The sequence below is a fragment of the Amphibalanus amphitrite genome, unplaced genomic scaffold (genome assembly GCF_019059575.1).
Source record: "Amphibalanus amphitrite isolate SeventyFive unplaced genomic scaffold, NRLGWU_Aamphi_draft 000972F_arrow, whole genome shotgun sequence".
Lineage (NCBI taxonomy): Eukaryota > Metazoa > Arthropoda > Thecostraca > Balanomorpha > Balanidae > Amphibalanus > Amphibalanus amphitrite.
Window position 1 is genome coordinate 257,035 of NW_024882466.1, and position 14,094 is coordinate 271,128.

General features: G+C 47.2%; 1 protein-coding gene across 1 annotated transcript; it reads right to left on the reverse strand.

Annotated features, from left to right (window-relative positions):
- Window positions 1–2,710: 2,710 nt before the first annotated feature.
- Window positions 2,711–13,320, reverse strand: LOC122368740 (phenoloxidase-activating enzyme 1-like). Its single transcript, XM_043342959.1, has 6 exons — window positions 13,036–13,320; window positions 12,615–12,773; window positions 10,441–10,628; window positions 9,756–9,854; window positions 4,692–4,834; window positions 2,711–3,584 (listed from the first exon to the last, which is right to left on the reverse strand). The coding sequence occupies exons 2-6, from the start codon at window positions 12,725–12,727 to the stop codon at window positions 3,414–3,416; spliced, it is 714 nt and encodes a 237-aa protein (XP_043198894.1). The 5' UTR covers window positions 12,728–12,773; window positions 13,036–13,320; the 3' UTR covers window positions 2,711–3,413.
- Between the last annotated feature and the right edge of the window lie 774 nt (window positions 13,321–14,094).

Genomic DNA, 14,094 nt, shown 5'->3' on the forward strand with positions numbered 1-14,094 from the left:
TTGTGCGCCGGTGTTTAGAAAAATGTTGAAATAGACAAAATTTACCTTTGATGACCTTTGGTTACCTGACCTTTGACTTGACCTAAAAAATGATCATTGTATTTTCGTCCTGATTTTGGACGTTCTTTCGAATGCCGCTCACCGTGTGTCGCTACGTGGCCCAAGAGCCGAGTTAAAATGCCTGTTAACCCGCGCCCCGCTGGGGGGGGGGGGGGCAGAATCTGCCCTCTCCCGTTTTTCGCTAATAACTTCTAAACGTGTTAAGCCAGCAACGTCAAACTTTCAGTACCTTATCATACATCAATTTGACACGTTCCCTGAAAATTTGAGCGGAATCTGTCGTTTTGTTTTAAAGAAAATGGCGCATCGAAAACGGCAAAATTTCAAACGCCGCTAACATCTTCATTTTTTTAGGGAATCAAGACGTAACAAAAAAGGTTGTACTTGATTCTATCTTTTCTATCAAATGACTATCTCGGTTTTTGATTTTTTTTTAATTTTTGGCCCAATTAAAAAAACTGACTGTGCTGGGCTGTGCCCACACGGGGCACGTGCTGACCGGCTGACCGTCTGTGACGTCAGAGGTCAGCGGGGTCACGGTGGAGGGCGGCCGGATCGAGTGTGGAAAATACAGAACGCAAACCGCAGCACGCGCGTGTGGACGTAGAGCCGGGACGCAGAGGGCACACTGGCTTTTTTGGAAAACAATTATACAATAATTTTTTTTGAGTGTATCGAAAAAAAAAACGGATTATATGTCAGAGAAGTGGTTTACCTATGGGCACCTACATACCAATTTTTAGAAGAATCTATTCAAAAATGTGGGAGTTATTCAAAATTTTATGACGTCACGACACACAACATTTTTGAAAAATGATTTTTTGGACGTTCTAGACCTCGCAAGGAAACAAAAATAGCACCATTCGATTCGCCGTGAAAAACTGCATCAGATAGACACCTCTGTAGGTCTTAACAACCAACTTCAAAATTTGACCTCACTTGACCTGACCTTGACCTGACCTCGACCTGAAATTCATCCAGATGTAGTCCATATCACTTATTGAGTGTGTCCATTTAATTCTATGAATAAAATGACCCATAAAACATGTGTCGCACGTGCCCCTTTCTATATTTCGTTTTTGGTGACCTGACCTGACCTTGACCTTAACCTTGGCCTTGCATGATATTGTGTGCAACGAACATTGTCTTGGTAGCCTAAGAACACGTTTTGGGCAACCAGTCTCAGTCCATTCTTCGGCAACTACGGTGCAAGCTGGCCGATACTGTAGAAGCTTGCATTTTGTACCCTTGACCTGACCTTGACCTGACCTCTGACCTACTTAAGCAAAAAAATCGGCTCTAAAGATCAGCCTTGTTGAGAGCTTTCGATTGCCGTTTTCCCCGTCTTTCTACGACCATCGGTTCGGAAGTTAGACGGGGGGGGGCAGAATCTGCCCCCCCCCCAGCAGGGCGCGTATGGCTGAATAGCCCAGCGGGGCGTGGGTTAACCCTCGCCGGACCTATTGGTTTTCTACATACGCGCCGGCCGAGGGGGGGGGCGGGTACGACCCCCCCCCTCGCCGTTTCGCCCCTGGTGGAGCTAGCGCGTCGCGGAAAAAACGAGCGTGTGCGCCGTTACGAGACGCAGAGATTGGTACCCGATTTTAAGGTCCTAGGTCAACCGGTGACCTCTGAGGTCAGGTCAAGTCCCCAAGGTACGGTTCAGTTTTTGGTCAATAACTTCGCAAAAAACGGCCGCAGAGCGCCGATTTTGGCAGCATCGTGTTCGTCTCGCTCAGGCGCGTCGAATGATATACTTTTTGTCCGGGTCAGGTCAACTTGGGGTGTTGACCTCAGGTCAAGGTCAGGTCAGCACCCCCAGGTCACGAAGTTGGTCGAAAGAGGTCATGTCGCATATCATTCGATTCGGCAGATCTTCCTGAGTCCATTGGTGGCTTTCCCGACTCGCTAGCTTAATTTGATCAAGAGTTATTGACGAAAAACGAATATGACCTTGATGACGTCATAAATGACGTCACGCAAGGTCAACATTGCAAAAGTGACGCATCTAACCTTGCAAGGAGTCCATCAAATCACGATTCTGTGTGCTTGAGATAGTTGGAGATCGTTCCCGGCGCCAGAATAGCAGTTTTCATTTTTCCCCATTGACTTATAATGGTGAGGTCACGAAAATGACCTGACCTCATATGACCTTTAGGAAAAATCCGAGATATACAAGTTGTGGGACTCATAATGGATACTAGATCCTGCAAGTTTCATTTCCCTGTGACATCTCCTCTGGCAGTGAGGGCGTTGCAAAGTTGCGACATCTGAAGACCGTGCAGAGGTTCACTTATGACGTCATAGGTCAGTGACCTGACCTGACCCAAAAATGCGGTTGGTGTCAAAAGATCCGGCTTGGATCAAAGGTCAGGTATGCCAAGTTTCAGCTCTCTATCGCCAGCGTGTTCGGAGCTATCGCGAAAAAATCCTATGGGGGGGGGGGCGGCACCCGCCCCCCCCCCCCTCGGCCGGCGAGGGTTAAGACCCCTCCCCCCAAACCCCTTCAGCCCGGGCCCCGGCGTGGTTGACGCCGAGCACCGGCCCGGCGCGGGATAACAATAAATGATTTGTCTTCCTGGACATTAAGACGGCGGGTTTCATTGCGTGAAATGAACCCTGCGTTCCAAATTCACGCATCAGAAAAGGATCACAGTTGATGACATTTATTTCACAGAAACCATTCATCAACTATTGTATCTCTTCCACTCTCCGTTGACAGAACTGTAACAGAGATGACCGTCGTATTTCATATTTGCAGCTGAATCACTACCACATGGACTTATTGGACAGGCCCCATTTATCTCTATTCTTTCCGATACCGGAGGAACGCCTCTGGTTTGTCAGGCGATGTCAGCCTGCTTTACATCTGTCAGAGAATGCACCCACGTATCTCGGCGACACTCGGTGTGCAAAATGCGCCGGGCGATTTTCTCAGCCTGAGATTCTGAACTGCACGACTCATAAAATAAAAAGCATCACCATAAAATTACTGTGGATTTCTCTGGGCGGCGCTGCGCGGCTCGGCGCCTCCACGCCCTCAGGACCTTACAGGAAGCTTTCCACCGTCTGACACCAGACTATGAAACATTGATTCTCAGCAGGTTCTGGCATTTTGTGCTCTGTAGAACCACAGCCTCGATAGAATAAACGGCATTGCTTTTGCGCCTGTCTCTGGCCTCACGTCACCATAACATAGTTTCAGTCCACACTGTGCGGTTTCTCCACATCACGGTAAGCTGTTTTGGTCCACTGTGCGGCCGGTGTCGCGTCGGCTCACTTTCATCTCGTCGGCTCAGTCCACCGTAGCTCAGTTTCGGTCCACTGTGCGTTTGTTATTCCGTCTCGTCTGCTCAGTTTCGGTCCACTGTGCGGCTGATCCAGTTGAGGTAGGTGTCGATCTTGGTGAAGACGGCCGGATAGTTGGGATCGGCGCAGCCCTGGCCGTACGCGCCGATACCCATCACCTCCCAGGGTCCGGTGCCGTTGGCGGACTGGCGCATCAGAGGCGTGCCGCTGTCACCCTGCAGAGGAAAATATCGTGTCAGGGGCTGTCAGCTCATGTCTCATGACACAGGGACAGGGACAGTCAGATCATGACACCTTGCCGATGTTTGTCCCATTATGACACCGTGTCTGTCAGGTACTCACACTCGCTTCTGACTTCTGAGTCAGACAGATCACGCCGCTCTGACCCGTTTAGGTGTCAGTCAGGTCATGACACCGTCACGGCAGTGTCAGTCCGGCTACGATAGATTAGACACGGCTGTGTCAGAATGATCAAATGTGTCAGTATGGAGATAAAAAATGGGACGCGTTATGCGGAGAGAAAATACAACTTAAACGGTTGATTAACAGCAGTCTACCAATAATAAAATTTCAATACTTTCACGAGATCCATTCTCGATCAGTTTTTAAAGCCGCTTTCAGGATCGGGATTGCAACATCTGAAATCACATTTTCTGCGTCTGGACGCCTGCTTTTCATTGAGTGCTGCAGCCGTCAGCTGCACGCCTCCTCGGGGCGACATTTATAAACGGTCTGCGTGTTCCGCGGCAGCTGTTTCAGGCGCCCACCTAATCAGAACCGCCGGCATCGCGGTACGCTTTTCCATCCTAACGCTCCTCCATTGCCGTGCCAGTCAGACGCAGCCCTCCACTCCATATCAGCGCTATCCCTGCTCGCCGCCCGCCCCCGCCCCCGCCCCGTGGACGGCGGACCCCTGCCGCCACCAAGTCGTCAGATGCGCTAATACCCACCACACATACACACACCAGAGTGGTAGTAGCAACACATTAGCTGGGGAGCCATGATATCTCGGAAACCATTAGCGACAGGACACAGAAGCCGAGCCCGGAAAACTATCAGCAGGGGTCAGCCAGCGTGAGACGAAAAAGAAAAGAAAAAAAGACCATAGTCTTGCTTTTGTAGCGGTGACCGTGACCTACAAAAATGGGTTGTAAGTAAGGCGGCATTATTATATAAGTATTGGGTGAAACAGAGAGGGAGTATCTATCAAAAGAAAGCAAAACGTCGATTTGATTGGCATAGCCCTGCATCTACTGTGGTATTTCTTGAATCGGAGCTTTTTATAATAGGAATTTTTATGATAACCACTCAGCGATGATTACCTTGCAGGAGTCGATGCCGGAGTAGTCGAAGGCGCACAGCATGCGGTAGGTGATGGTGTACTCGCCCTTGTAGGAGGCCACACACTCCTGGTGGGAGCTGAGTTCGGCGCTGGAGAAGTGCATCACCCGCCGCGGACGACCCGCTGAAACGAGGCGGGGTCAACGGTCAGGAGGACAGAATGAAGGTCAACCGAATACCCTACTGCCTGCCTTGCGCCTGCTGAAACAAGCCGAGGTCAAAATGGTTAGGGCAGAATGCAGGTTAAAGGAAATAGTTCACTTTTAACATGGGGTTTTGAGCTGGAATAGCAGTTTCGTAGCTTGAGCTGAGACTAGCACAAATCAGGAGCTCTTACGGCTCAACGATCACCCTAGACGAAGATATTCCATTTCTCGTTCCGAAAAGAGTGCCTTGTAGAGGAATGCGTGCCTTGCACAGGAATGCAGCCACGTCATCGTCAGCCAATCAGCGTGCTGCTTACAGTCAATGCAGTATGCGTAGGTTTGAGCTACGCAATATGATTGGTCAATGCGTAATAAGCTTCCGCGTCAAACATTATTTTACATAGAATATAGTTCGTCCTATATTAAAATATAGAAAATAATTGTTTTTACAAAAAGGTTTTATTTTATTTCATGATTATTTTGAGCATAAAAAATCAGAAATCAATAGCAAAATGCTGATTTCAGGAAAGTGGACTGTTTCCTTTAACCGAATACCCTGCGGCAAACTAAGGCATGCATTGTTCAGATATTGTTATAATCGTTAGTTTAGTATGGTATTCAATATACATAAGTCATGGGTCATGGCGCCTCGCATTTAAATGCTTTTGTAATTTGAAGGTCAAACTATTGTTCTTATCCTTTCATACTTTAAAAGATTACCAGAGAAGGCAGGCAACCCTTCTGCAACCGATATGAACCTCATTTGAACTATTTTAAATCCTCTGCAAATATGCTGAAATAGCTCACCTATAGGTGAGCTATTTCATATTTTATAGCAAAACATATATGTTTTGCTATAAAGCAATACAATCTCTTGTTCTAGAATAGACGTAGAATAGTTTCTGGCAAGCTGTTATTTCATTGCTACATGAATTTGCTAAAAATGGCATCCATAAGTGGCGGCCGCCTTTTATAGAAAGAGCTACATTTCATTACTGAATAACCTCGAAGCATGTTTGATTTGACTGATTTTTTTTTTAATGCATTCAAGGAATCGGACTATCCCAATGCATTGACATTTTGCAAAGTTCGTTAGCATGCGCTTAACTTACGTGAGCATACAATTGATGGTGAATTGAATGGCGCATGAATTGATGGCGAATTGTACATAGCATAACACACCGATAGGTTTGCTTCATTACGCATTGCTCATATAATCCTGCTGATAATTTTCTCGGAAAGCAGACTTCTGATTGCAAATAACGAAATAAATGCATATACTAGAAGTAAGTTACATGACAGCTCTCAGCATCAATATTTTCCGGTTAACGTTATGGCACCTATTTCAGACGACAGCTGCTCTACTTAGTTAAAGTGACTCTGTGACTTTGACATATACCTTTGTAAGGTCACGTTATAAACGCCTTCCATAAGAGCCAGCTGACCTTTATTACACGACCGCAGATGACGCCAGGAGCCTGGCACTTTGAAACTCATGAATATATGCATGCAAATTGCCGCCTCATACGGGAAAATCCCAGGGTTCAAGAATGCTATGCCTCGTTGGGTTGGGTGTATGTTCAACGAATACACATATAACTACGTCCACAGCCTGAATCTGAATCTGAACCGGGGCTATCTGAACAGCTTCGCGAGCCATCAATTGTTATAGGTTTCCAAACGGCATACGGTGGTGTCTTGTATGGCTTGCCGCCTGTATAGGTATAATATGCAGGGCAGAAGGAATTCTTTCGTGGGTGCTGGGATTGACAATATAATGCTTTATCCGGAATATGTGAATCCATATAAACATGTGGCCAAAGGCGCTCCAAATGGACCAACACAAATGGTATATTATATTAGATACAATGCTACCGCGCGACTGAAATATAAAAGTAAACTGTGCATTGTGCAACCGTCAGAGATGTTGATTAAGTCCAGCATTTGTTTTCTAGCGGCAGTTTAATTGCCAAGAAGCTACCGCAACATAACACTTAACTTCTGTTCCAATGCGAGCACAGCACTCATACTTCCCGAGAACTTTTCTCCGGGCAAATAACTTGGTAAGTCGTAAACGACGAAATTTCCAGGAACTCGCAACTTGGCTCGGCAGTGGTGCATTTAACTCAACAAAAGAACCACTCAAAGAGTCGCAGCTTAACTCATCCCTCCCGTCTGCCCGCCCAAGAGCCACGGTGGCTGTCTCAACGCGGTCCTTTCGCAGTACCGGTCTCTAATCAGACGACAGACGTCATAATGACTTCCATTCTGATAACAATTGAGGGAGCATTGCGCAGTGAACTGGCTATAGATGCGCATTGAAGAATTTCACTGGTATAGAAAAGAGAAAGATTTACCAATGTCTGTTTGGTTTCCTGGCCAAAAACCGAGGAAAGGTGTGGTCATTTTTGGCGGGGAAATGGTCAATTTCTGAAAGGAAGTCGATTTCAAAATCCATTTCGTACCTACTTGTAGGTATGTATGGCTGGTTAGCATACACTGTCCTAGAAAGAAGTGACGATTATAAATGGTGATCGCGTTTCTTCCATCCATGAGCTGCTTTTCGTTAGTAGCTAATAAAAGACGTTGTTATTTTTGTTGCAAGCTGGAAGCTGGAATGGTTTTTGTCAATAGTGCGAACTTAAATGATAATGAAGTAGCAACCTTGTTTTGCAATATAAGCTGCATCATGCATGTTACCAGCGCCCAGCACCCAGTAAAACGAAAGCCCATCCCTTCTCCCATCAGTGGCCGTGGAGCTGAGATCGAGGTGTGTTACGAGCTAAGACCGGGGCGGCTCACAATGGGCCATCAGCGCGGCAAACAGAGCTCGCTCGGGAATATGGCGGCCCCGTAAACAGGGTCGCTGAAACCACCCGCAGAGCCGCCCGTCTAAGACGTCCGCCTGCTACCTTCACTGTTTCGAGACCGGCTGCCGATGGAAGGGGAAGTTGGGGGAACGCCGAATACTTTTTTTCTGACGCCCGTAGCACGCAAGGTAGACAACATAAGCTATTCTTGTTGGCGTCATTCGAGAGGCCAGTCTTTTGCCTTTCAAACATACCAGGCGCATTTGATGAATTCGCATACCGTTAAGCGCACAAAATAAAAATATCAAAGAAGTGACTTTTTCGGCGTTGCCCCGGACTGCGGGGAAAGCCGAAAATGGGAGAAATGATCTACGGGGAATGCCGACATTGATGTTTTGCCACTTTATCTCAAACTTTATCCAGAATTTATCAAAGCTGACACGCGTTTTAAGAGCTTGAGGACGCTTGGTGCACACTGGAAGTTATAATTGTGTGATATAATAAGAAAATGCCAGGTAAATAATTCCTTATAGGTAACAGGCCGTTGTGTCGGTTGAAAGTGTAATTTGTGTGACTAAAAATTCGCGTTGCTATTCTACAGCAGTAAAGTCCACGTAGCGTGCTTTAACGTGCGTAATTGCACGTTTTCGGCATTACCCCAGCCAGCCATACTTTCATTTGCAGGCCCATAAGTTTTCAACGTGCCGTATAAATTTCAAATAGGCAGCACACTAATGCCAAGACATGCTGAAGATTACTTGACCGAATTGGCCAGACAAACGGTAGCATAACGAGTAAGAAATGCAGCTTCAAAGGCGCATGTAGTACAAGGAACGCGTACCTTGAAAACGCTCTTGGCGCCCTCACAGCCAAAGTATTCCGAATGACGACTCGTAACAAACATGCGATAATTGTAGTCACTTAAGCTTCAGAGCATCACTGACAGGTGGCATCCATGTCTTACGGTTTTCGAAATATCTCGAATTTCGGCTTTGCCCCAACTCCGGCATTGCCCCAACTTCCCCTAAGCCCTTTCCGAAGATGGGATTTTCGTCACGAATAATGCTACTTTCCCAGACCAGCTACGCATTCTGTTGGGAATTAACCACGGTACCTATTTTGTGAGAAAATAATGTGTTTTATAACTGTCTTTGTTTTTGGCGTAGGTATCAGTCCGCTATGTCAGTAGATATGAGCTTCATGAATCACGGACACGTTTAGGCCTTGATCTCGGGCATCGCCCTGCCTTTGCGACAGATCGATTCCTCGAGGCTCACAGGGCGTGCCGAGTTTTACTAGGTGAGCGGCCCTCTAAAGAAGTTGATTGAACTTTTTAATCTTCATCCTGCTGGTAGAGCAGCTTGAGAGCTCTTAATTAGCGTTCCGTCTTCAAAAAGGCAATGCGCTCAGGTCTCAAGGGGAATCGGTGTTTAACCCGTACATATAGGTATTCACGAAACCATGACTGAACTGTACCTAAAGTAAAATACAGACCGTCATATTGTAGCGGGGCTCAGCTGCAAGATATTTTAGATTTGTTTGCGAGGCAGGCCCGTCACTCCCTTCCTCAGACGACACGGTTAATCGGCATCCGGGTCCCGGTCCCCGCTGAAATTGTTGGTCGGAGAGGAGCCGTCCTCGCTGCTGGTGTATATCTTTTTTTTTAATTTTGATGTGACCGGTTGGCCATCTTTGGGTCGGTGTGCCGTGGCCGGGAGCCGGCGTCCGCTTGGAAAATGAACGCGGCAGCGTTACAATATCAACCGCATGTTATGCTTATCCTCGTACTATAGCCTGAGTAATGTGTTGTGAGGAGGAAGGCGAGGCAGGTCCTTATCACTACATGTCACAATTTAGATCCTTCATGGATTTCCTTGGTGGATCCCAGAATGATACCAACATCGGGTTTATCTATACTGCAAGCCTGTCGGGTCATGTGAAATCCTCTATAGATACGAGTATTCACATGAACAAGTTGACCATCTTATAGCAGTGCCGTATACAATCTACATTCCCTGCCATATTCTCCATAATGACATACATGCCATATATGCCATAAGTAAATTATGTACATTCTCCGTGAACTCACTGTCTCTCCGGAATCCCCATCCGGCAATGAGTGCCTCCTTTTCCGCCAGCGAGTCTCTTCGCTCCGTCTCCAGAGGCAGGCAAATAGGCCGGATCACATCTGTCAAATGTCGGGAACGATCGCACGTCAAACGGTATGACGGCATGAGTAAAGGGTTCACAGGGTTCGGAGCTTTTTGTAAAGTAATCTTGCAGAGCTTCAAATGGGTGGATGAGTGACACGAAACCCACACTGGGATATGATATTGGTGTTCTGCGAAGTGATCATGGAGCTATACGCTTCGCTGTCAGGACGGTACCGAGTAAACCTTTGACCAGCCATGAGAGGAACACGCTTCATTTGGAACTTCATGTCATGCGGCATACGAAATAGCTATATACTCACATCAAATATGCTAAACCACACTCCATACGTGAGCTGCTGCGCTGCATATTGCCTCTTCGAAGTATTTGCATTGGAGTATATCCTCAAGTTTCGTAACCAGCGAAGAAAAACAGCGAGCGAACTAAAAACATGTTTGAGTTCTGTGAACTATCCCAGCAGCCCTTCCTAAATGCAGAAGTCTTGAAAACCAGCATACATAGGTATATGCAGTTATGTATGACTTGTAGTTAACATTTGAACCACTGCTATGCCCCAGTGTTCATACTTAAACAGAAGCCACCCCGCCCCACCGTGTCCTCACCGTTCCTGGGAGCCCGCCGGGCCAGCTTGATGAGGCCGATGTTGTGGATCAGCTCAGTCTCGGTGCCGCGCTGCTCCAGGTAGTCGGGGTGACGGATGGCGTCCACCACCGGGATGACGACCGGCGGCACCTCCTGGTCGTCATCGTACGCCGCCATCACGTCAATGTCACCCAGACGCGCCTCCACGCTGGGGAAAGGGGCATACGTAGGTAGGCATGTACCTTTATCTGTCAATCGGCAATTCTGTGTCATTTAGTCTGTGTGAATTGTCAATAAAACTACACTCTTTTAAGCTCAATTTTGCCGAGTGAATGCAGCCACCATCACTACTTCCTGTGTCCAATACAATATAACGCCATCAAGTGCTGTGCTAAAAACGAGTGGCCATATTTGCGGCAGTTCCCTATCGGTTTATTGCCACTCCAAAGTCCGCGTCAAACCAACAAATCTAGGGCACAGGCTCAAACAAAGACCTTAGGGTATCCGCGAGCAGCACTTTCATGTTACCGCGGAGAGTGGGCGATCAAATGTCTCGATCACGAGAACTTAAAAGGCTTCAGAGTTCAGTTGTGAAGCCCCTCGGCTACATGTAGACGGTAAGTGAAACCCGGGTTGAACGCACCGCTAAATTAACAGCAGCTTTTACAGTAAGGTTGGAAGAAAGCTAAACAAAAATGCGATAAGTTGTAATATACTTTGTTGGTTGGCTGGATGTGATATGATAAAAATACTGGCCGGGAGGCATAGGAAAATTGCATTAAATCATAAAATGATATTTGCCATCTGATTTACTTTCATCACTCAGTGATATTGCATCATGATTGATTCTAGCTTGATGCTCGTTAGGCATGATAGTCGTTCTATTTAAAGGTAGTGTGCCAGCTTTCCTGGACCGTATGGAGTTAATGGCCCAGATAAGGAGAACCGGATTTTTAGAGCTTATCCATACCTTCAAAACTCATGGAAACGTCTTAAATTCTTCAAATTTTGAGTACCCCAGTGCGAAATTCGCCCCGACGGGTTGTCGGTCGTACCCCAACCACATTTCACACCACTATGAACAATAAATGCACACACTGAAATCGCTATTACCGATAGGCTCATCCAATCAAGTTTCGATAAACCCGTTCATCATCATCTCCTGCGGTTTCGAACACGCCTGTTAGGTGGTGCGGTAGACTGCGCCCAAAGCCAGGGCCCCGGTAACGTGAGGTAGCCGAGTCGGGGCAGCGTGCGCTGACCCAAGCCGGGGCCGCGCGTCCTCCCGGTGTCATGTGATAGCCCGGGGCTGCCCGCGGGGATGCGGTAGATCGCGCCCAAAGCCGCGGCCCCGGCTTGGGTCAGCGCACGCTGCCCCGACTCGGCTACCTCACGTTACCGGGGCCCTGGCTTTGGGCGCGGTGGTGGTGCGTCGGGCCGCGCGCTCTGACTTCGGCCAAGAAAAATGCGTCAGCTGATCATTGTCATTTCTGCCACTTTCATGTGGTGAGATGGGGTAATAACTTTAGAGACGGCTGTTTCATATCAATTATTTTACATAAAATAATATTTCCAACCATAAATTAATGTTCGACAGCCAAATTAAAGAAACAATACCAATACAGGCTTACAGTTTAAATTCGACATTGTGTTGTCTACGATTAGACAGCTGATAACTCATTCCCGTACGTCGTAACTCTATAAAGACCTTTGCTTATTGTCACATGTGCGCCGCATTCGTGATTGTTGCCGACGCCTGTTTGCAGATCAGTCCACTACAGTTGTTATACATATCGAAAAACCGATAAACTTTTAGGCGAAAAAAAGCACTATTTTAGGCCCATTTTTGATTTTTTGCGATATTAGGTAAAAACAGAAGCTTCTTATCCTTGGAAAAATAAAATGGGAAATCATTCAAAGGTGGCACACTACCTTTAAGGACATTTGCGAGACTTTGATTTATAAATGACCAAACCACAGCCACACTTCTCTGCCAGCGCATTTCCATAGCTTCCATAAATATAAAAAATGATTTTTTTTTTCGCTGGTAACCACTCGCAAACTGCAACTTGCATATAAATAAAAACGAACCAAACATGCTACTCTACTGGCTATACCACTAAATAAGAACCCCCAATTCACTGGTCACAAGAGCAGGTCGATAAGTAACACAATTAACCGAGTCCAAACTCACGGTCCGCGTTGTTTGATGCAGTGCGCGGCCGTGAGCACCCAGAGGTCGTTGATGAGCACTCCGGAGCATCTGTAGACGACGCGGCGCCGACGCCGGTATCCGAGGGCAACCATCCAGGGCAGGTCACCCTGGTACTCCACCTGACGAGCGCCCACCGTCCTGAAAGGAGGAGCGGGCAGACGAGGTGGATCAACAAAGGTGACCCCGAACCGGTCGATGGGATGGAGCCGTTGAACGCGATAGATCAAGCGTGCGGAGACAGAGAGTGCACCCAAAGTATTGCAATGATTATTACGTGAATCTGAAACAGCTGACGCTAAACATATACTATTTCTTAACAGTCTGATTCACATACGCGTTAAAAACGCACGAGAAAATAAGTTAGATGGGAAATAAATGAAAAGCCACCTATCCCGCTCACCATTCCTGTGGTAGATTGCTGCGCCCGCACTCATTCTCCCTCAGGTTGCTCGGCAGGTTCTGCGGTTTGACCGGCGGCGTGGTGGGCACGGTGTGGGACGGCGGCAGAGTGGGAGGGGTCGGGGGCGTTGGAGGGGTGGGAGGCGTGTGGTCCGGCGGCAGAGTGGGCGGCGTCGGCGGCGTCGGTGGGATCCAGCCCACGGTGGGAGCGGTGGGAGGAGTGGGAGGCGTGGGAGGCGTGGGAGGGGTGAAGTTCGGAGGGTTGGTGGGTGTCGCCGGCAGATCTGCGGGCAGAGACAGAAATGGGAGTCAGTTGCTGAGCGTGTTCTTGTGTTACATCCGGTGATACGCGACGAGAAATGTCAGTGATTTGTGAGCATGGTCTATTTATCCTGACAGTAAGCCCAGGCTTTGTAAAATATGTAAATGACCTTTACATATACGGACAAAATAATATCGAAATGTTCCTCATGTGATGCTCGTCGAGCATATTGCATATGCATTCAAGCCCTGCAGGCTGGCGGAACTTTATCTTACAGTTTTCAGAATATCCTGTTAGCGTTATTAGATTGCTAGTTTCAAAATGCTAACGTGTGCGAAGTACCGAACAACATAAGGCAAACGAGTTCAGACGAGAGCGATCGATGCTACGACTATTTCTGTATGCTAAATCAGAGGAGCACTCATCAAACTCCTCAAATGAGTGATTATTATTGATTATGTATAGTCACTTTTCGGATTATTCTCTGGGATAATAATATATAACTCACAAGTCCAGTGTGAGTTATATATTATTATCCCAGAGAATAATCCGAAAAGTGACTATACATAACTAATTTCCTGGGAAAAAATGACCGGATCACTTGACCGGGTGTTGATGCTAGAGAGTGGCACATTTACAAACGTTCAGTCACACAGCATGGTCGGGTTTAGTGCCTTTTGGTTGCTAGTTCGGTTATTCCGACTACCAACTTCATACTATTGCTGTTCGTTGGTTACCTAGCGGACCCTGTGTTACTGGGGTTAGGTTGACATTTGTTTTTTTTTTTTTGGATATGGT